At 45.0% G+C, this 23,740-nt stretch overlaps 1 protein-coding gene across 7 annotated transcripts in view; it reads left to right on the forward strand.

Moving 5' to 3' along the window:
• Nucleotides 1-23,328, forward strand: part of JHY (junctional cadherin complex regulator) — a 62,331-nt gene extending 39,003 nt beyond the window's left edge. For 5 of the 7 annotated variants that reach the window (XM_045038436.1, XM_023239206.2, XM_023239210.2 and 2 more), the window contains 5 exons: nt 4,009-4,670; nt 10,572-10,863; nt 19,316-19,396; nt 20,190-20,318; nt 22,856-23,328. In XM_045038436.1, the coding sequence (XP_044894371.1) occupies nt 4,009-4,670; nt 10,572-10,863; nt 19,316-19,396; nt 20,190-20,318; nt 22,856-23,053 (1,362 nt within the window). In that variant the 3' untranslated portion in view covers nt 23,054-23,328. Of the gene's footprint in view, nt 1-4,008; nt 4,671-10,571; nt 10,864-19,315; nt 19,397-20,189; nt 20,319-22,855 lie in introns of those variants that run through there. The other 2 variants (XM_045038437.1, XM_045038438.1) reach the window with 1 other exon arrangement.
• Nucleotides 23,329-23,740: the final 412 nt, after the last annotated feature.

Below are 23,740 nucleotides of genomic sequence, written 5' to 3' on the forward strand. Positions count from 1 at the left end.
ACCCCACTCATGTGCATGAGAGCTCTCACTCTCTCAAAAATAAACAAACTTAAAAAAAAAAATAACTAGTGGGACGCCTGGGTGGCTCAGTTGGTTAAGCATCCAGCTCTTGATTTTGGCTCATGATCTCATGGTTCAGGAGAGCGCTCTTCCAAAAATAAACATTTAAAAAATAATGAAATAACTCTTGACTTTCTAGGCAAAGGAAGGACAGGGTATGTAGGATCTTTGACTAGTTAATGTCAAGTTCCTTGTAATCCCATCCTAAGTAACTTCCCACCTTTCCAAAGACCTATTATTTTGGTTTGGGCTCCAACACTGTCAAGACTTCTTGATGTCTTTTGTTCATCTGAACACAGAACCCTCCCTTCCTGATGCTATAAATTAGAGCCAGTTAATACGTGTGCTCTAAGTTTTCTTACTATTATCCGATGGAATTTCCTAAGTAACTTCCCACCTTTCCAAAGACCTATTATTTTGGTTTGGGCTCCAACACTGTCAAGACTTCTTGATGTCTTTTGTTCATCTGAACACAGAACCCTCCCTTCCTGATGCTATAAATTAGAGCCAGTTAATACGTGTGCTCTAAGTTTTCTTACTATTATCCGATGGAATTTCTAACCCAAGTTCAAAGTATTTGTGTTTCATTGTTAATAAACACAACAGACACTTCTCAACGTCAGAGCTGACGCTGGAGCCCAGGCACAACCCTCAGGACGCCAGGGTCGATCGGGGTCACTAAGGACAAGAACAGCTTTTGCTTTAAAGCAGATGAACCTTTGGTTAAGACGACCATGCATCCTCCTCTCTGCTTATGGCATAGCAACAGGAAAGCCGCCAAAGAGAAACAGCCAGACGCTGCCTTTTGCGGGGTTGGGGGCAAACTACCCTTGGATGGCACGGTATGAACAAACGTGAATAACGAAGCGCGGATCTTACTAAGAAATCATCCTCCCAGCGTGAGGCACCAGGATTCCCCGACGCAAACGCTGTTCCAACGGACAAGGGTGTGTGTGGGCCAGGGAACCCTAGTGCCATTAAGCCGTTATTCTGAGTGCATGTAGCATGGACCGGTTGTGAGTGTTGGTAACAAAAGAACCCCGTTGAGAGCAGGATAAAATAGAGGATTTCAGCGCTGATGGAGATTAAATAGCCTGAGAATGGCTTTGTATATTACCTTGAGGGAACTCAGGTCTTGTGACCTAAAAAGTGACACCTGGCACCTCAATTGTAGGGAAATAAATCTTCAGGAAACCACACAGCTCAAGTAGCCTGCTCACAAGGTGAGAGAAATCACAGCAAGCCCGTAAATGTCTTCCCTTCTGGGGACTGAAATGCCATCTCTGGGCACTTACGCTCACGTGAATAGCGGATTTAACACTCGAGACAATTGAAGTTTCCTCAAATGAGGAGTCCTCCGCCTTGTTGACAAAGCCCCCTATGAAGAGTACTACTGTAATCTGAATCGTCAGCAGCAAAGGTGGGACATGATTAAAACCAAGCGGTAACCCAAGATTTTGGGTCTGGGACCCCAGAGAAAGAACTCTTGGTAGCTTTTTTTTTCCCCCCTCTTTGTCGGTGGGAATGAGGAGGGAGGGCTAGGATGGCAGCAGAAAGAATTCCTGTTCGCTTATTTTTCTAGCAACTAAAAGGCTGGACAAGTTTCTTTTTAATTATTCATTTTGAGAGAGGAAGAGAGCCAGAGATAGAGTGTGAGCCAGGGAGGGGCAGAGAGAGAGGGACGATCCCAAGCAGGCTCCTCACTATCAGCACAGAGCCCCACACAGGGCTCGATCTCACTCGCAACTGTGAGATCATGACCTGAGCTGAAATCAAGAGTCAGACGCTTAACCGACCGAGCCACCCAGGCGCCCCAGAACAGATACTCTTCTACATGACACTATCAGCATCAATAAATATTTAGAGACCACAGCAAAGGGGATTTTTCTTTTTTGCCTTCATAAACAGGGATGACAGCCATGAAAAGAGCCACCGTGTTTCATCAACACACTGATACGACTGTAGAATAGCCGTTTTCTTCTGGGTCCACTTTAAGGAAGGATGCTCTTGGATTATCTATTTGCAGAGCCTCTGTGCCCACATTTCTCCCGTGCAGCTCCATATACCACATGGAAGGAAAACTGTTTTTCTTTAATGTTTATTTTTGAGAGGGGGTAGGCAAGGGGGGGGGAGGGGAAGACACAGAATCCGAAGCAGGCTCCAGGCTCTGAGCGGTCAGCACCGAGCCCAATGCAGGGCTCAAACTCATGAACCACGAGATCATAACCTGAGCCGAAGTCAGATGCTTAACCAACTGAGCCACCCAGGTGCCCCTTTCTTAACTGAAATACAAAAAAAAAAAAAAAAAGGAAGTTTTTCTTTTTTCGAGTACCAAAGGTAAAAATGTAAAGCTTAGACGAGCTAATCAGAGCCTGGCCAATCCTCCAGAAAGCTCAAATTCTGAGGAGAACGTAGTCTAAATTTCAGATAAGCCATTCTTACTTGAAAATCTGACAATGCAAAGTAATATTGTATATTACTGTGTTAAATTTAACAGTCTCGACCTAATCATTATAAGGAGACTTCATTAGAAATAGAATGCCAGGGGCGCCTGGGTGGCACAGTCGGTTGAGCATCCGACTTTAGCCAGGTCACGATCTCAAGGTCCGTGAGTTCGAGCCCCGTGTCAGGCTCTGGGCTGATGGCTCAGAGCCTGGAGCCTGTTTCTGATTCTGTGTCTCCCTCTCTCTCTGCCCCTCCCCCGTTCATGCTCTGTCTCTCTCTGTCCCAAAAATAAATAAAAGTTGAAAAAAAAATTTAAAGAAAAGAAATAGAATGCCATTTATTATTACAGAGAACAGGATGTCCTAGTAATTCTACCAGAAAAGTGAAAAAAAAGTTGAACTCGCTGCAATAATTTAATCATTGTTCATAGCAAGCTTAAACAATTTGAGCAAAAAAAAAAAAAAAAAAAAAAAAAAAAGGTGTCCCCCCCCCCCCCCCCGAGTGATCCAGGTAACTTGGATTTTTCAATTAACATTGCATAGATACAGGCCATAGAGATTTTTTAGGTGTTCAGAAAGGAAAAAAAATGGCACAGGTATATTCCACACTGATGCATATGGTCTTTACTATTTTTACTAAGCATTTAATCATTCTTTTCCAAAGGCCTCTTAACTCTGCTAGTTTTTCACAAAGTAATGAGTGCTTTATTCCTTGGAAAAGATTTCTAAATGGCTTAGCACAATATAGTTACATAGTGTATCTATTATACCAGGAGTACATTTTGTTGTTACAAGACTTTGAAAAGCATAAAGACCTTTCTGAAATTGAAATATTTCCCCCAGATGTTTGATTGCCTAAGTACAGGCTATATTAAGGAACTGAAGCAAAACAACCCTTGTGGTTTCACAGATGTCCTATCACAGTGCAGCCTCTTTTATAATCCTCTGAATAAAATCTAATTTGTTTCATCTGGTGAAGAGGTCATTTCTAGCTTCTGACCCATATGAGTAAGAAGATCTGATCATCTGAATTGTATCTCCTATTAGATTTGTGCCTGGTTGGTAAGCAGATCACTGATGTCCCTTCTGGTTAAGATGTTTAAAAATATTCGTCTTGGTTAGAATAAACTTGCATATTTTGGTATAGATTTGTACCTCCTTTGTAATGCAGCCCTGTAGAGGTAAAGCCCCTTTCCCTCCCCACCCTGTGGTGATACACCATTTTACATTTGAAGTCAAAGACTAGTTGCGAATGTAAACCCCACTCTAAGCTCTCTTCTTCTTTCTAGAAAATTCATAATCTGAAACTGCCAAGAGGAATTACTCAATCACTCTCATATCCTGAAAGTAGGAAAGGTCCCCCCCCCCTCCCCCCATTCATAATCTCCTTTCGATTCTGTGGTCACTTTCCAGAAGTCTTAACTGGCAATTTGGAAAATAACTAATATAAATTGTGAAGCATGCTGCTCATTTAGCTTTACGTTAACCAAAGGTCTCTTTTTAGAATCACCAAGAACACTGGTCTCAATGTGAAAGTGCAAAATCAAACAACCTACTGAGACGTCAATCTTCTGAAACCACCAACGGTCAGCAGCCTTCCAGAAAACCAGCCAAGCGCAGCATCCGGAAACAGCATCAACGCCAGCGTGGCCTGAAGTCTTTGGTGACTGAGGCGCTGGCTGTCTGTCAGGGAAGCCAGAATAGCACTCCCAGACAGCAACCAAACGAGAATAAGCCCACTGATCCTTCGATAAAGCACGAAACAACTGTAATTAAGAATGCCCCGAATGATGATTTACAAGACTCAAGTGCACTTAGGAGCCGGGATCCCAAAGTAACCTCCAACAAACTTGGCCCAGCACAGCAGGCTTCTGATAAGGCATCGTATAACAACTCTACTGGGTATCAGTCAGTGACGGATGTTCACAAACAAAGAGGACACGAAGGCCAAGACGAGAAAAGACGGTCACACCAGCAGCCACACATCCACACTCTTTCCAATGTGGGCTTGAACCACCTAAACGAGCTTAGTAAGAGACAAGTGCCCCTGAGCCAGAAAGGCTCACAGTCTGTTCCTACAGTAAATGTTAATGGATCAACCACAAATAAGAAGCAACCCAAGCAGATTTACACAGAGACGAAATATAAGAACTTAGAAATATTATGGTAAGAATTCCCTTTTCCCAACTTTTTCCTAGAGGAGCTATGAGAGACCACTGGGGACAGGAGAAGGAGTGGGTCATGGGGACGGTCAAGGGAGAGGAAAACATCGCCTAGCAATGTCCTTGGCTCTGATTTCTGCCTCACATAGCCCACTTTCGAGGTATTTCTTTTCTTCTTCCCAGTGTCCTCTACTTTTCCCACTGTAGTTAAGCCAGAGGTTGGAGGGATGGGAGGAGAAAGAAGGACCCAGTTTAAAAAAAAAAAAAAATCAGTATATTTTGAGGGTTACAAGTAATGTTTGGAGGAAACGGTCTCCAACGTGGTTATCCTAAGGAAATATAGGTATGCCCCCAAATACCATCATTTACCAAAATGACAACAATAATCCAACAATAAGGAAATGTTTAGGTTAATGATGGTATTTAATGTCACACAACCATTAAAAAGCTTTGGTTATAAAGAAACACTTCTATAGGGGCGCCTGGGTGGCTCAGACGGTCAAGGGTCCAACTTCGGCTCAGGTCATGATCTTGCAGTTTGTGTGTTCGAGCCCCACCTCGGGCTCTGTGCTGACAGGTCAGAGCCTGGAGCCTGCTTCGGATTCTGTGTCTCCCTCTCTGTCTGCCCCTCCCCCCGCTCGTGCTCTTTCTCAAAAATAAACATTAAAAAAACCTACTTTAAAGAAATACTTCTATAAAAAGCAAACAGTAAGGTGCAAATTTACACCTAAGGAGTAGGAGCTCTACTATGCAGAAATAGGCACAAACGAGGAAAAATGCATCAAAATGTCCATAGCAGTTATTTCTGGCAAGAGAAATTGGACTTATTTTTAATGTCCTGTGCATACTTTCTGAATCTGAATTGTTCAAGTTCCCTGCGGTGTAGATGTATCGCTTCCATCATCAGACCAAAAAAAAAAAAACAGTTATTTTTAAACTCACATCAGGGGACGTGTGCCGATGTCATTCAATCGAATGTGTATATTACACACCAGATATGCATTAAATCCAGTGCTAAAATGCTATATAGAAGGTTCAAAAGTAGTGTGATGCCCGGGTGCCTTCAAGGAGCTTACTTTCAAAGTAGGTAGACAATTTTGCATGTCTGAAGTAAGAAGACATCTCAGCGCTTCACCTGGAGGTATGGAACAGTCAATAAAATTCAGAACTGGCTTCCTAGAAGAGATCGTGATAGGTAGCAGGCATCCCTGTCTTTTTTCCTGCTTTTAGAGGGAGCGCTTCTAACATTCGTACCATTAAAAATATTTAACTTTTGCTAGACAGGGAGGGGAGACAGGAAATGTCTCCTATTCCTGTTGCCAAGAGCTTTTATCACAACTGGATACTTAATTTTATCAAAGACTTGTCCTGCATCAATTGAAAAATTTTCTCTTTAAATCCTTTAAGGTAGCTACATATATTAACAGATTTCCTTTTTTTTTAAGTTATTTTTATTTTTATTGGAGAGAGACAAAGAGAGCATGAGCAGGGGAGGGGCAGCAACAGAGAGAGGCTCTGTGTATGGTCAGCATGGGGCTTGAACCCACAAAACCACAAGATCATGACCTGAGCCAAAATCAGGAGTCGGTCGCTCAACTGACTGAGCCACCGAAGGTGCCCCTATTAATGGATTTCCTAATGTGACATCGTCCTTTTTTCCCTAGGATTAACCTAACTTGTCACATTGTATTTTTAATATGTTGCTTAATTTTTTAACACTATTTAGGATTTAACATTCACATGCGTGAAGTGAGGTTGGCTTAAAATTTTCCTATCTGCCACTAGCCTTATCTGAATGGGTTATCAAGACTATACCAACCTTATAAAACTAGTTGCAGAGTATTCCCCCTTTCTCCATCCTCTAGGACACTGGATATACAATTGGAATTCTCTATTACTTGAAGTTTCATAGAATTTTCCTATAAAACCATTTAGATCACATGTATTTTTTGTTTGGCTTTGTTCGGCTTGTGGGCAGATTTTCAACTTTAATCTATTTATGTTTCCTGTAATAATCATATTTGGATTTATTTCTACCATCGTAATTTGTCCTTTCCATCACCCTGTTTCTATCCTTTGTGTGTGTGTGTCTGTGTCTTTTATTGAATAGAATTGTTACTTTTTCCCCTGATTTGGAAATACGCTTTGTCTATTTTGAGTATAGTTGACGCACAATGTTAGTTTCGGCTGCACAACTAGAGATCTGACAAGTTTATACGTTATGCTACGTTCACAAGTGTAACTGCCCTCTGTCCCGTCACATTGCTATTACAGTATCATTGACTGTATTCCTTATGCAATGATTTTTATTCCCGTGACTTATGCATTCCATAACTGGAAGCCTTGTATCTCCCTCTCTCCATCACCCACTTTGCCCAACGCCATACCTCCTACCCTCCGGCAACTGTCAGTTTGTTCTCCGTATTTACAGGACTGATTCTGCTTTTTAGAGTTTATAGATTTCATTTATGAGTGGAATCCTATGGTATTTGACTCAGACTTCATTCACTTAGCATAATACCCTCTAGATTCACCCAACTTAGGTTTTTGAAAAACTTACTTAGCCAGGCAAAATATTTCTGTTCCCTTCCAGAGCATATTCAGAATCGCTGGATTGTTTCAATCCAATCGCCCTTTGAGTCACGCATCTTTCCTTCAGCATCTTTTGTAGTTCCTACGTCTCCAAAAGTTAAGGCTTCTTGTAGAGAGTGTTTTAAATTTAACTGTTTATTAATGTCTCTGCCTCACCATTTTTCTTCCATTTGACTCTTTCTTCCTGAAGTAGATCTTTTGGAAACGTTTTCAGCAAGGGTAGGTCACTGCTAAATCTACCTGAAGGACCTTTACTCTCTATCTTGAATTATAGTTCAACCTGGTAAAGAGCTGGAAAAGATTTTCCTATCTCCTGGTTTCTGTTTCTTTGAAAAGTTTTTGTCAATATAATTATCATTCCTTTTGTTTTTCTCTTTTAAGGCTTCCCCCTTTGTTTTTGGTATTCTGAGGTTTCCCTGTGTTAGGTCTCGATACCAAGTGTTTTTGTTTTTTTTTTTTTAATTTTTTTTTTTTAACGTTTATTTATTTTTGAGACAGAGAGAGACAGAGCATGAGCGGGGGAGGGTCAGAAAGAGAGGGAGACACAGAATCTGAAACAGGCTCCAGGCTCTGAGCACTCAGCCCAGAGCCCGACGCGGGGCTCGAACTCCCGGACCGCGAGATCGTGACCTTAGCCGAAGTCGGACACTTAACCGACTGAGCCACCCAGGCGCCCCTCGATAATGAAGTTTTTAATCCTGCTTGTGATTCCTAAATCTGAGGATTCATCGCTTTCATAAATTCCATAAAAACTACCATCCATTTTCCCTTTGATTATTATGTACTATTTCCTATGAATATTTCCTGTCTCAGGAAATACTCTGTTTTCCCTCTGGGAACACCAAATACATGCATACTAGATTCTGTTATTCTAGACTCTGGGTCTCTTTAACGGTTTCTTATTTCATCTTTTATCTATCTGTGCTTGAGAAATTTCCTCCCACCAGTTTCCCAATGCACTAACTTTCTTCAGCTGAGTCTAATATGCACTTTAATCAAAATTTAGTAAATTTCAATAGTGGTATTTTTCATGTCTAGAATTTTTATTCGGTTCTGATTAAAACCTTTTTTTTTTTTTTCTCCAAAATCGGTTTCTCAGGGTTTTGATTTCTCCTCTCAGGTCTTTAAAATCTTTACACATGCTTCAGAATGCTATCTAGGGGCTCCTGGCTGGCTCAGTCAGTTGAGAATAAAGATCCTGGGGTCATGGGATCCAGCCCCGTGTCAGGCTCATGAAGCCTGCTTAAGATTCTCTCTCTCCAGAGAGACTGAACTGCCTAGTTCAGTCGAGTAAGCGTCTGACTTCGGTTCAGGTCATGATCTCACCTTTTGTGAGTTTAAGCCCCACATCGGGCTCTCTGCTGTCAGTGCACAGAGCCTGCTTTGGATCCTATGTCCCCCTCTCGGTCTCTGACTCTCCCCCACTCATACGTGTTCTTTCAGAAATAAAGATTAATATTTTTAAAAAAGGGGGGGTGCACCTGGGTGGCTCAGTCAGTTAAACGGCCGACTTCGGGTCAGGTCATGATTTCGCGGTCTGTGATTTCGAGCCCCGCGTCGGGCTCTGTGCTGACAGCTCAGAGCCTGGAGCCTGTTTCAGATTCCGTGTCTCCCTCTCTCTCTCTGACCCTCCCCCGTTCATGCTCTGCCTCTGTCTCAAAAATAAACGTTAAAAAAAATTTTTAAAAAAAGATTCTGTTGGGATGAGCACTGGGTGTTGCATGGAAACCAATTTGACAATATTTTTAAAAAATTAAGAAATTAAATTAAAAAAAAATTCTCTCCCCCTCTGCCCCCTTCCCAGCTCACTCTTTAAAACATAAAAAGTAAAAATTTTTTAAAATATTAAAATTCTATTATCAGAAGTTCGTAGAAATCCATCACTGTTTCTTGTGCGTATGCATGTGTGTCTGTGGACTCTTAGTGGATTATTTCCTCATATATTCTAGGATTTGGGATTGTGAATGTATGCTTGGCTATCTTGTCCAAAGACACGTAGGCAGGCTAGAGAAGGAGGTTATCCCTCCAGAGAATTTTTTTAATGTTTATTTTTGAGAGAGAGAGAGAGAGAGAGAGAGAGAGAATGAATGAGAGTGGGGAAGGGACAAAGCGAAAGAGAGGGAGACACAGAATCCGAAGCAGGCTCGTCTCCGAGCTGCCAGCACAGAGCCCGACGCGGGGCTCAAACTCCGAAACCATGAGATCATAACCGGAGGTGAAGCTGGACACTCACCAACTGAGCCACCCAGGCGCCCCAGAGAACTTTTATATTTGGTTCTGCCAGATGCAACAGGGAGACCCCTCTTCTACGATCATTTTTATGTTAATTTTTTTGGTGCTGGAATCCACGATTGTGTGGAGAAGGTAAATTTGAACCCCAAACGCTGTCCCATGGAAGTTCACAAGGAATTTTTTCTCCACTTGAGAGCTTAGACCAAGACAAACAGCCTCGCTTTACAGATTCTCAAGGCTGGTGACTTTCACTAACCCAACTTTTTCTTGAAGACGTAGCTCTCCGAGGCCTGTATGCAGGCCTCTCCCTCGATTCCCCATGCCACACGGGGCCAAGATTTCACATATCCTACGCCAGCGTTAAGTGTTAAAACTCAAGCCCAGGGGCGCCTGGGTGGCTCAGTCGGTTGAGCGTCCGACTTCGGCTCAGGTTGTGATCTCACGGTTCGTGAGTTCGAGCCCCACGTCAGGCTCTGTGCTGACGGCTCGGAGCCTGGAGCCTGCTTCCCATTCTGTGCCTCCCTCTCTCTGCCCCAACCCACTCGCATCCTGTCTCTCTCTCTCTCAAAAATAAACGTTAAAAAAAAACAAAACAAAACAAAACTCAAGCCCATAGGTGCAAAACTCCCACCAAGAAAGCCATAGCTTTAGCTTATCCAAAATCTGCTTTACTTTTAGTTCCTTTTTTGTGTGTGGTCTTGAAGTTTCCCTGTCTCTCTTATAAATTCTACTATGTATTCACTAAAAAGATGTTTGTTCCAATTTAACCCAACATTTCCAGGCATTTTATAGTGGGAAGGTCTTTGACGTTTCCAAGGGGCGTTTGTTGTTTTAGTTTTTCGATTTCGAATGCACTAAATGCAAGTCCTCAAACAAGAGCTAAACTACCGTAAAGAAAAACTAGGAGGATTTTAAGAGGTTAATGTATTTATGCAAAGATTCAGCTGAAGGTCATGAGTTTGATTTGGAGAGCGATGAATACCTCAAGTTCAAAAAGACTTTGCTGCTAAACGTCCTATATACCCAGGTATCATTAACAGATTTGTGGGTTGTGTTTTTTTTTTTTTTTCTCCCCATTCAGGAAATTCCATTCTCCCTCTGACAGCCAGCCTGTGAGAGCTTCTCCGGACTCACAGCTCGCTCAGATCATGGAGCACCATCAGCAGGCCTTAAAGCAGCTGACGGAGGTGCAGCCTAACGAAGGGGCCTCGCCCGGCGTCACATTTCCACCTCTCTTGTCCAGGGTAGAAAGCGAATCCCAACTCAGCGCGGGGACAAGCCAAAGAAACCCAATGAAAGTGGGTCGGAGCAACTCCGAAGGCTATCTGTTTCAGCTGGAAAAAGGAAAAAAGCACAGGAAAAGCAGCACCAAGGTAATAAAAGCATTTTTGCCAAATAACCTTTCAATTCTGGTAACGCAGGGGGGCATGGCCGTTCCCAGCCCCGAAACAGGTCCTTCCGGGCGGGCCCAAGTCCTGAGGCGCTTCCTGATCTCATCCGTCCCTGGCTGCCGCCTGAGATGTCCCTACTTTGTGCCTCATCTCTGGGAAGGGTGCACCTTCGCGGAGAAGCGAGAGTCCTCCTTCTAGCCCCAGGTTAGACGTCACACGCTTGGGTTCCTCACACCCCATTTCAACCCCTAGCCTAGGCTGAGTCTCTCCGCACGGGCTCGTATTTGAAAAGAGGAGACAAAGTAGGGCTGAGGGAGTCTGTCACTGCATTCTACCCGCTCCATCCCACTGTCCCTCCACCCCGGGGAACAATTCTTGTCCTAATCCCCCCCCAGCTCCTGCACCCCAAGACCCAGGACCAACCAGTGACTGGGCTTCCCTCAGAAGCACTGGCTCATCTCTTCTGAGTTCTTTGTAAGAGAGTCACCATTATGAGCACCTTTGCTCCATTTAAATCTTTCGCATCCAGTCTGTAGAGATAAATAAGAGGAAAAGGGGCAGAGGGGGGATTCCTGGTGGAGTCTTCCCAGGAGGACCTGAAGGAACGTTGAAGGAGTCTTTTTATGTCCTGTGCGTTTCTCCACTGTTGCAAGTAATAAAAACCCCTCAGGAAAGTCACTGGCTTCGAATGTCAAGTGGGCAGGAAACAACTGGAAAGTGCATTCCGGTTTACAGGGCAACAGGGCAAGACCCAGTGGGAAGCAATATGGGAATGTGGTGACTGGGTTCCCCAGGAATAGACTCTGAAGTGGAGATTCCTTGCAAGAGGCTTACTGACAAGTGCTTCTAGAACCACCCCTGTAAGGGGGTGGGGGGACAGGGCTGGCTGAGGGAGAGTGTGTGCCCATGACACAGGGATGGCAAGAAGCCTCCGAGAGGCCCACAGGGACTCTGAAGTTGGGATGGCCCTTTAAAGGTACAGGACCCACATGGACCAGCCATTGGCTACTGACTGTCCCTGGGGAAGGGCTGGAACTTTGGGTACCACAGCGCCATCTGGCTGAGGGCGGTTCTTAGGGAGGGACCCAACTGTGAGCCACAGCAGACAGCACTCCCAGCAAGTGGGGGAATGAGTGCCTCGGTCTAGAGGGACCCTCCCTAGAAGGCAGTTTAGGGCATCAAACCTTAGCTCAGTTCCACATAGGTGTCGAATTCCTATTAGGAACAGTGGTAGGTGCCAGGGTGTAAAGAAAATGAGCCACGGCCCCTCCTCGTGTAGACACACATGAAAATGGCTTCAGTATAATGTTGCACATAAAAAAAAAAGAAAGGAAAAAGAGGTACGTGTGGGCTGCACTGAGGAGCACCAAGGAGTTTGGGGGGAGGGTGGCGGGGTTAAGCAGAGCTTCGGAGGATAATTCTGAGACAAGTTTTATTTTCTTTTCAAGTTCATTTATTTTGAGAGGGAGAAAGGGGCAGAGGGACAGAGGGACAGAGGGAGAGAGAATCCCATCCACACTGCAAACACAGAGCCCGACGTGAGGCTCGAACTCACAAACCGGGAGATCGTGACCCTGAGCTGAAACCAAGAGTTGGATGCTTCACCGACTGGTTAAGTGCCACCCAAGCGCCCCCGAGCCGAGTTTTAGATGATCAACAGTGAACAAGAAAAGACAGAGAGCATTTCAGGCAAAGGGACCAGCCTGAGCAGCTATGATGAAGCTGGAGACACCGCGATGCATGCTGGGAACTGCCAGCACGTCAGTGTTGCTGTCCCTGAGACAGGGAGCACGGGGTGTGGACGGATGCAGGTGGAGCAGTAGGTAGGGGCCAGGTCTCACAGGAGCCTGCTTATCATATGGAGAAGGACTTTATGCACATTTAAGAGAAGAAAAGAAAGATCTGCTTGGGGCAAAGACGTCAGCGGTTGACGGGCAGGAAACAGCCCAGCCAGCTCCTTACAGCTGCCACCTTGGAGGCCTGTCTACCTCAGGACTCTAGCCCCCCTCATAACCCTGGCGTCCCTGCCTCAGCTCCCTCGCGCACCCCCACCCCGCGGCTCCTTGGACTCCTTGTTCTGACCCTACTCCCTCTTAGCCTCGGTTCTGCAGGGAGTCCCTAATCCCTGCCCAGGCCACGGGAACCACAATCAGCGGCTTGGAGCTGGGAAAAGCCCCAGTCTCCCTGTAAATAAGGAACAGCGTGTTTCTGGGATCCCAAGTTCCTTCTTTTTCTACAGAAACATCATTACGTGGTAGTTAGGTTCTGCGGTAGGATTAGCGCTGTTCTCAAGTCCTTCGTAAATAGAAGGGGTCTTGCAGGCTAGACTAGGAAGGCAGACACCACGCAGGCTATTATGTCTAAACAGAAATCCATTCAGAGCTTTGGAACCAGCACATTCTCAGGCTGAGGAGGGCCTGCTGACTCGAGGGTTGATAGGTTACCAACGGCCTAAGCCATAGCTCCAACACACTCCTCAGAAGAGGATCTTCTGCGTTAGGTTTCTTGCCAACTAGGGGTTGTTGTTAAAAACGCAAGCTTTTAGGGACACCTGGGTGGCTCTGTTGGTTAAGCATCTGGCTCTTGGTTTCAGCTCAGGTCATGAGCTCACAGTTCCTGGGTTCAAGTGCCGTGTTGGGCTCTGTGGTGAGTGTGGACCCTGCTTGAGAATCTCTCTCTCTCTCTCTCTCTCTCTCTCTCTCTCTCTCTCTGCCCCTCTCCCATTTGCATGCATGCGCTCTCAAAATAATTTGTTTTTAAATGCAAGCTTTAAACACAGTTCTTATGATTTAGAGAGAGAAAGAGCATGAGGGGGGTAGGGGGCGGAGGTGGGGGAGGGGGTGGAGGTGGGGGAGGGGGCGGAGGTGGAGGGAGAAAAAGATTTTCAACCAGGGTCTACACGCTCCACAGAGCCCAATGCGGGGCTCAATCCCATGATCCTGGAACCCTGACCTGAGCTGAAATCAAGAGTCAGATGCTCAACTGACTGAGCCACCCAGGCGCCCCTGGACTCCGTTCTTAGTGAGCAGGGTTAAGTGGAAGTCAGACTCAGCCATTCCCAATTTCTCAGCTCTCTTAATACTGGTGTCCCTTGGGCAAGTCAGTAAGTCACCTGAGCCCGTTTCCTCACATGCACAATCAGAAATCATTCCTTCTTTTTGCAGATTTGGTGTGATAATTACATGAAACAATGTATTAAACCTTAGCTTAGGGGCATCCGGATGGCTCAGTCGGTTGAGTGTCAGACTCTTGGTTTTAAAAAAAGGCCCAGGTCACGATCTCACGATTTGTGAGTTCAAGCCCCGCATCAGGCTCTGCACCGCCAGACAGAAGCCTGCTTGGGATTCTCTCCCTGCCCCTCCCTGCTCACGCACTCTCTCTCAAAAATAAACTTTAAAATCTGGGAAAAAAAAAAAAAAAAAAACCACCTTATCTCCGTCCCTAGTGAGGAGTAGACCATCAAATCAATTAGTTGCCTTTTCCTTCTTCCTTCCCTCAGTAACCTAAATTCAGGTCTTACAGAGGAGAGGGGGAGGAGAGTACCTCTGTGACAGTGTGTGTCCCCAGAAGTCTGAGAGCATGGGAGGGTAGGGAAGAGGAAGGAAAAAGAACTTTCAGTTACTGCCGCCCAAACCCTCTTTCCAAGTCAGAGAAGCCCTTCCCTTCCTGCTTTCTTTCAGGAATGTTACCATCCACCCGTATCCATTTTCTCGCTCCAACACCTTCAACCTACATCTGACAAATGCACAGAAGCGCCCTTTGTCCTTTAAGCTACTCCAGAAGCTCAAATGATTTCGAACAGAGCTATTTGTATAGGACAGCAGGTAGCCGGGGCACCAGACGGGGGGAATCATTATCCGGGTCATGCCCATTTGCTAGTCACAGCAAATCTTGTGGTTTCCAAGGGAATCGACTCGCAGCACATTAAAAATGTGAGGATTTGTAAAGCCAACGGGCCCACGCACCGTTCCCCTTCCCCTGGCAGTTCTGAGGGGACTGACTGATGAACACGAAGCATCGTCCGTGCTGTTAAAGCCAGACGTCAGGCAGCAAGAGACTGACGCAGCGCCCGGGACGACAAACAGCATAAAAGTATCTATCTCAACCCGCCACAAAAACCACTGGTTACAGGGTTCTCCCGCAGCCGAGCTGCAGTAATTAACTCGTGTGTTTGTTGTCACAGACAATCTGGGTATTGCTGCTTGACTGCTTCTAAGGAGAGGTTTATTTGGATTAAATTTCGCAACCACAGAGCAAATTCCCTTCGCTTGCTGTTCTCTCCAGTAACTGAGGCATTGTTTTCCATTGTCCCGCTTTTGAGTAGCCTTCCCCTGCTTATACGTCTGAGGAATGTTCTGGAGAAAAGCCCTGCCGTGTCCCCACAGCAGGGTACAGCGTTTCAGAGTTGAAACAGGTCCCCGCCAGACAGTCAAGGTCATTTTCAATTCGCGCACACTTCGCCCCAAGTTTACAAGAAAACAGCACTCTTCTAGCTTGTGAAGGGTGATTAATTACCGGCAGAAATATGCCATCAGGACAGTCCCGTGCCATCTTCTGCTAAAGGGGCCATCAACAGTGAACAGAAGTTCAGACGGGTGGGTCTGGTCTTTGCCATCACCAGGTGGGGGCCAGGGATGGCTGAGGTCAGCTTGGGCACATCTTATGCAAAGACTAGCAGCGAACCCCATCAGGGGCGTATTGAGAACAGGACTGTATTCCCCCCCCCCCAACCCCGTGTTTGGAGACCTAACAGGGCTATCATTGTTGATTTAATTTTCAGGGTGTGTGTGTGGGGGGGGGGATGCTATTGTGACCTTTTAGTCTTGTAACAGCCAAGGAGAACTAAATCAAAGTAAATTCTGAGGATTATTTTACTATAAGAGCCTTTTGAAGAGACAGAAAGCAGATTAGTCGTTGCCTGGTGCTGGAGGTGGGGGGCCGGGGTGGGGGGCGGGGGAGGAGCGGCTGCTAATGGGTACAACTTCAAATGGGGGAGTTCTGTGGTATGCAAAGTCAATTTCAGTAAAGCTGTTAGGAAGATTTTTGATGGAAAGAGATCAAATGGGATTACAGCACTGAGCGGCAATCAAGATTACTTGAGGCAAACTTAAGCAAATCTAGGATTTTTCATCGCCAGTCACCCAGAGCAAACTTCCTTACGAAGCATGCTCTCTCCCCCTTGAGAAAGGTCTCTGGCTAGAAGCAGCCCGATCCCAGAAAAGGAGTTTGGAGCATTTGGATTCCCCCTCCCCTCCGGGCCACACTCTTTACTCTGTAAATAGGTAATGCTAGTCCCTCCGTGTCCTGTTTTTCAAGGACAGCCAAGATGTAGATTCTGGTTATTCGACGGGATAGTAAAAACCGGGGGAACCCGGGAGCAGGGAGCTATCATTCACGCTTCACAATGTATCTTTTAGGGAGTCCGTGCAAGGGTTACAGTTAAGCTGTTTCACGTTAAGTTTGTGATTTCTGGACACACTGATCCTTTCTCATCCGTTTTGGACAAATTGGATTTAGGACTTGGATAGGAGCGAGGTTCTCTCCGTTTTCATTTCTGGTTTACTCTGGCAAACAGTAATTTCAGCGATTGCAAAACAACAGGTCAGATGATAAAGAACAAGTTTGCGATTGCCACGTAGAAGATACGAGGGTTCGTTGACCTAGTAATTAGCAGAGATTTTTAAATGTGATCACACACCGTGCAGTCAAGGCTTGCACAAAAAGGCCATTCTTACACATTGCTAATGGAAGTGTTCATGAAGGACCTTAAAGGTGTTCATGATTTTGCCTCAATAATTCCACTTCTGTTAACTGATCTCAAAGCAATTCTCACAGTAGCCCACAAACAACGCTCACTGCCAGGACATCTTAAATGGTCGACATTTAGAGGAATAGCTAAATAATGCAACTATAACCAGAAGACAGAATGTTCTGTATGGAAGTCATTTTTGAAAACCAATGACGGGGAAATGCAGTATAATGCTACAACGCTTAGTGAAGGGGCCCCTGGGTGGCTCAGTCAGTTAAGCATCCAGCTCTTGATTTCCGCTCAGGTCATGATCTCGTGGTTGTGAGTTTGAGCCCCACTTGGGGCTCTGTGCTGATCGAGGAGCCGGCTTAGGATTCTTGCTCTCTCCCTCTGCCCCTCTCTCCAACTCATGCATGTGTGTGCTCTCTCTCTCTCTCAAAAAAAAAAAAAAATGCTTAGTGAAAATATCTAATTTGTAGCACTTGACAATTTTACGCAAGCATGAACAGATAAATATCAAGGGCAAGAAGCAACTAGAATGGTTTTGCCAGGTGATCGTTTTTCTTAAAGGGGATTTCGGATTTTGACGAGCCTTTAACGAACACCATTTTCTCTCCATAGTTTAATATTTTTAAACGATTTTTAGCCCAACAACTTCTTCTGAAAAAAGGAACCTTCTCTCTCCTTTTAGAGTTAGATATGCCCAAAGAGTTTCGACTGTAAGTTTTGAACATTCTAATCAGGGAAATTCGGTTTGCAGAACTCGATCCTTGAAGCGTAGAAATGTTGCCTACGAGTCACAAGATTCTGGCTCTCTGAAGCACCAAGACGTTAGAAATATTGCTTTCACCTCCAAGTCACAGAATTACGATTTACCGTACCTTCAAAAAGATGGGCTCCTTCTCACATATGATTAACCTACAGGTAGAGAGCCACACAGTTCACAACACCAGAACCAGTTATTTGTATGGTTCTCTTGTTCCCTTCCCGACCCAAGATTGCTGTTCCAGATCCAAGAACCATATCCGCATTCAAGGCGAGAAAACAGAAAAAGAGAGGGGCCGAGCCAGCCCAGATAAAAGCTTTCTAAGATACAAGCTTTCCCCCGGCCAACTTTCATTTATACCGCACGGGCCAGAGCTCAGTGCTTCGGATCTGCAGAACAGAGTACCTGGCTCGAAGATTCTATAGTGGGGAAAGGCAATGGAGAAACTAACTAACTGGGGCCAGCTGTGGGTAGTCGGCCACTAGCCCAGTGGGAGGAGAACACATGCTTGTAACAGTTGATACAAAGGATACTGAAGTTCCCATCAAGGAATGATACGCAGTAACTGTATCCAACATAAGAATTTTTTTTTTTTTTTAAGTCTCTGGACGCTCTCTGCCAAATTCTGTCTGAAGAACTTACTAGATGTACTGCTTATCTTAGGCCTTAACGTAGTTTACGAGAGCTTTCGAGATTTAGAGAAACACTGAGCTTTGTACCACGTGCAGGTGAAACAGGGCAGTGCTGTCGCCTCTTGAGGATGGCTATTCTTTCTCCAGCTGAAGCGTTGACGTAGATCTGTCTGAACAGAACTACTGTCGTCCAAACTAGCTCTTTGGGATGGTCCTCTCCTACCCTGCTCAAGGAAGGAAACCAAATGAACTCACAAACTCAAAAAAAAAAAAAAAAAAAAAAAGAGGGAGGGGTGCGGGGGGACTTGGTATCTCCACAAGGGCATCTGCCCCAAGCAGCAAGTCAGTTTTAACACTGAAAGCAGCAGTCAGGGGAATATCATCATCTAGTCTACAGTCTGGAGAGCATTAGTGTTTTTCCAGCCTGTTATTTTGCTCAAACGTCGTAACTTAAAATTAAATCGCCACATCATGTTACTGTCCCTTTAAATATGTAATACCACTATGAAGGTCATATAAAATTACACCCTTCAAAATATCCAAAAATCACACTGAATGAAAGGAGTTTCTCAGTAGATCTTGCCTAGACTCTAACCCTTAGAAATTTACTATCTTGGGACGTCTGGGTGGCTCTGTCGGTTAAGCATCCGACTTCAGCTCACGTCATGATCTCCCGTCTTGTGAGTTCGAGCCCCGCGTCGGATTCTGTGCTGCCAGCAGGAGCCTGCTTCAGATTCTGTCTCCATCTCTCTCTGCCCCTCCCCCACTGGTTCGTTTTCTCTGTCTCGCTCGCTCAAATATAAACAAACATTAAAAGATAAAAAAATGTACTGTCTTTTGAATGCTATGACATCATCAGGGCACTCCTCTTTTTGAAGCAATGCTTACCTGATTTAGATGGCCTCTTCCCAGGAAATCATTTGGTTTGGTCATTGTAGGAGATCAGACATAACAGTAATAGCAGATGTTGTTCAAAAGGTTAATAACAAAACACCAGTTCGTTCACTCGAAAATGTTTATTTGTAATTCTCAGAATTCCAGCTTTGTTGTTGTTGCAGAAGTCGGAGAAGTCACAGCCCGTGAGCCGACCAGCTACAAATTACCCAAGAAGCTACAAATTATCAACAGCTTCCCTTAACGTGGAAGAACTATCAGGAACTGCGGCCACACTCTCCCAGCTGTCCACACAGACCTCCGTTCTTCCCTCTGCTGTGTGGCTAGGACAGCTGGGCGGGGGTGGGGGGGACACACAGTTCCTTAATAGAAACTGTCTCTTTGTATCTGTAGAGTGCCAAGCTGAAAGGTTATCAGAAAAGAGACGTGAAGCTTGGAGGCCTTGGACCTGACCTTGAGTCCATCAGAGACAAAGTGAGTGTGACGTACGTACAGCATTCTGTAGGCTTGGGTTTGCCTACCTGCCTTTTAGCAGAACCGCACAGACCCGTGCCCCGGAACCAAGTCCTCATCCAAATGTCTCCCTCTGAGTAGACTCTTCTGAAATAGCATTGGTAATAGAGACCCGGATACGCCTTTTACCATAAAAATTACCCAGCCAATGCTGTTTTATGTATCCACCTTTTAGTTAGGTTTGAGGGCCCGCACAGAAGAGGGCCATGTGCACATGAAAAGAGATGTGTGTGTTAGACGGTCGTTGGTCTTTCCCAACAGAGTGATCTTGGTAATTTCAAAGAGTGGCTACGGAGAAGACGCTTAGGATAAGAGTTCCCCAACCCATGAAAAGTGCATCCACTTTAGTTCCTTTCCTCTAGTGAAAGGAGATCTTCATTTAATGTGTTTTAACTGCGGTTGCACTCAGGGCATGAAAAGAGAGTATAGTTCAAAGTTGGAAGCCAAAATGAAAATAAATTGGGTAAATGCAACAAAGAAAGAGCTGAATGTGATTTAGCCCCTGTTAAGGGAACACTGGGTGTGCTACTGCGGTGATGTCCCGCCCCCTCCGAGAGAGACTGTTTCGAGGAGAAACATTAACTTAACCATCTCGCCGCCGCGGTTGCCTTACACATGGTAACCCCGTTTCCCCCGGTGCCTCCCAGACGCTACCATACGCCCAGCCGGCTAAAACGAGTGCTGTTTTTAAAAGGAGAGAACGGGGAGATCTAGCAGGGCCTGTGCACGGTGGTAACTTTGTTTCTCCGAACAGATGCAGAAATTAATCCAAAAAAAGGAATACGCCAGACAAGTTCAGGAGTATAACACGAAGACGCTATCCCTCCTGCCGAAACCACAAACAGCAAAAACCAAAAGTAAATCGGCCATCCCTCGGCAGAAGGTAAGAAATTCTCAGCAAGGCCGTTAGCTTTGCAATTAGAGTGAAAAGGAAACCTTTGTTACCTCTTAAGTTCCCCCATCTTTTTGGGTTTTTTTGTTTTTTTTTTTTTTTTGGAACACAGGGATGTCTTAGCTACTGCTGTTCCTGCAGCTGTCCATCCTTCACAGATACTGATATTGATTGATACAGACAGTGATACAAATAACACGTACACACATATGATGCTGTAAGATTAGCCTGAAGTTCGTCATGGTCTTTAGCCCTCCATGGTTTCTTCCGAGTACAGTATTTCAAATTTGTCACCCACCCACAAACTGCATAGTAAGGCCGGCAGACACGAAGAGATACTCAACATCACTCCTCATCACGGAAATGCAAATCAAAACCCCAATGAGATCACCTTACACCTGTCAGAAAGGTTAGAATCAAACAGACAAGAAATAACAAGTGTTGGTGAGCCTTTGGAGAAAAAGGAACCCTCATGCACTGCTGGTGGGAATGTCAGGTCACACGGTGACTGTGGAAACCAGGATGGAGGCCCCTCAGAAAGCTAGAAACAGAAACACCATATGATCCAATAGTTCCACTACTCGTTATTGACCCAAAGAAACCAAAAGCACGGATTCGAAAAGATACATGCACACGTATGTTTATTGCAATATTTGCCGTAGCCGAGATACGGGAGCAACCCCAGTGTCCCTCTATAGAAGAATGGAGAAAGAAGACGGGGCGTATTAAAGAAGGATAAAATGGGGCCACTCACGCCAATGTGGATAGGCCTAGAGGGTATTCTGCTAAGTGAGATAAGTCAGACTGAGAAAGCAACACAATTTCACTCCTGTGTGGAACCTAAAAACCAAATGAACAAGGAACAAGCAGAATCCAACCCATAAATACAGAGAACAAATTGATGGTCGCCAGAAGGGAGGTGGTGAGGGCGAGGGGCAAAATGGGTGAAGGGGAATGGCAGGTACAAGCCTCCGGTTATGGAAGGAAATCACGGAGACGAAAGGCACGGCCCTGGGATTATAGTCAACGATACTGTCATGGCCTGCGTGGTGACAGATGGTAACTACACTTGTGGGGAGCACAGCCTAACCTACGGATTCGTCAAATCACTGTGCTGCACATGGGAAACGAATGCAACATTCTGTCAACTCGGCTCAAAACTTTAAAACCGTTTTCACTGGATAGTAGGGGGATTTCTTAGGAGAAACCAGCAATCCTGATAGAATCCTATCAATTTCCTTCGCTAGCATTAAATTTTAAGAAATTAGAGTCATCGTGTCATTTAGGAGTACGTACGTCAAAGAAAAGTCCTTCACTGTTTCTTTCAATTTCATTCCCCTACATTGTTCCCAAGGTACCGTAATATATAGGTTTCTCTAGCCACAAAAAAAATATTTCATAAAATACAGAATGTTCTCCGTCTCAGAGGTCATCCAGCTGGAAGTCAGGATGTGAATGAAGTGCATTCGGGGAAACACCGAGCCTTGCAGGGCAAAGTCTCCGTCTCCATCCCAGTAAGAACATGGGACCCTTTGCATGAGGGACAAGTGACCCTTTGGTGCTTTTAGGAATTTGTACTTCATGTTCTCTCTCACAGACCGTCATATTTTCTCTTTATTGCCTTTCTTCCTCGGACCTTGAAGACCTCAGCCCACTCGACTGAGTTTCCATGGTGCCATTTTTTCTTTTCTCTCCAATCCATTATTTTTTCATGAAGAGAGTCAAGGCAACAAGTCTGTAATTAGAAATTCCTACAGAAATCACCTACACACACGGAGGAGTCTGGAGGTCCCCCCCCGCCACGACCTAAATATACTATTCCCATTTTAGCTATCAAGAAACGCTCATTAAAATATAAAATTGATATAAAGGCAGGTTTAGAAATCTATTTCGTGATCTCATGTTTATTGTAGTGCCTTTCGGAACGGACGTCACTGAAGGAAAAAAAAAAAAAAAAGTCAGCTTTTTCCAGTCTCCGGGTTTCTATAGATAATATGCTAAAGAACAGAATAATTCCCAGCCTCTGATAAATAGTTGCTAGAGCTCAAAGAGCCTAGGAATAAGGAAGAGTTGGATGTAATAATGGAGGCTCATCGACGACAGTGAGATCTTTGGTCTCAAGCTGTAACAAGTCCACTTCGAACAGTAAGGTCCGTCTCTCCTCAATAGAAGTTTGGTTTTAAGACGGCGGCCAGAAGCTAAGCAGAGCCCACACGTGAGAAATCTACTTTCAAACACTCGAATAAAACTCCGTTTTACAACGAAAACACCCAAAGGCACAAATCTGTGTGTCATCTCTCGGCTCTTTTTCACAGCACACAGTTACGCGGCTAATTTATTTGGTGGACACTGTGTGTTGTCACGTGATTTGCATACCCCATTCTCTCTCCATTCCCACCCACATCTCAGTAGGTTATTGTGGCCGGAGGCTCCATTCATATGGCTAATAAGCATTTCCTAAGACTCCACATCATTAAAGGAACCCGGGGCTCACTTCCCATCTCAACCTTTTATCTTTATGCTTTTAGGCTTTGGAATATGCTAAGACCATCCCCAAGCCCAAACCTTCCAATCTGACTGATCAAGCATCGAAGGAGAAGAAAAATCCAACCTATGCTCGAAAGGAAGACGCTCTGCCTGAAATCTCCCTGCTGGAAATACTGCAGAACAGACACGAAAGGGAAAAACAGGCTGTGGCCGCTTTCAAAGCCCTTCACATTGTGTAGACAACACATGTATCAGAGACCAAAAATGCCCGGGGACCGGACACGGAGGAAGAGGGCCAACCAACCTCCCTGCATGGGGAGGGAGGACCCAATGTCCTCCAGCCACGGTCCATGTTCGCTTTGTGCAGAATTTAAAATATGGAGCCGTACCACATCACGGTGCCACATTTTAGGTTCTACAAAGAATGTTTTCTTCATTATTTATTTTCAAATCAGTTAGAGGTCTGAACTCACTCCATCTGAATAAGAACTAGGGAATAAAGGCTTTCAGTTGTAGATTGGATTTTTTGCTTTCTTAATCTCTACCCATCCTTGCATAAATGAAAACCTTGAAGTTGCCCAGTAATAAATGTATCTACTATGCTGCTCTCTTACCCTCCAGATAAGAAAAAGGTATGAATGCTTCAGTTTCAACTAAAATGAACTTAAACTGGACTAACTGCCAGTACATCAGAAGTCTTTCCGGGGCGCCTGGGTGGCTCAGTTGGTTAAACATCCAACTTCGGCTCAGTTCAGCTCTCGCGGTTTGTGGGCTCAAGCCCCGCGTCGGGCTCTCTGCCGACAGCTGGGAGCCTGCATGGAGCCCGCTTCAGATTCTGTGTCTCCCTCTCTCTCTGCCCCTCCCCTGCTCATGCTCTGTCTCTGTCTCAAAAATAAATACAAACATTTAAAAAAAAAAAAAAAAGA

This window comes from Felis catus, chromosome D1 (genome assembly GCF_018350175.1).
Source record: "Felis catus isolate Fca126 chromosome D1, F.catus_Fca126_mat1.0, whole genome shotgun sequence".
In the NCBI taxonomy this organism is placed as follows: domain Eukaryota; kingdom Metazoa; phylum Chordata; class Mammalia; order Carnivora; family Felidae; genus Felis; species Felis catus.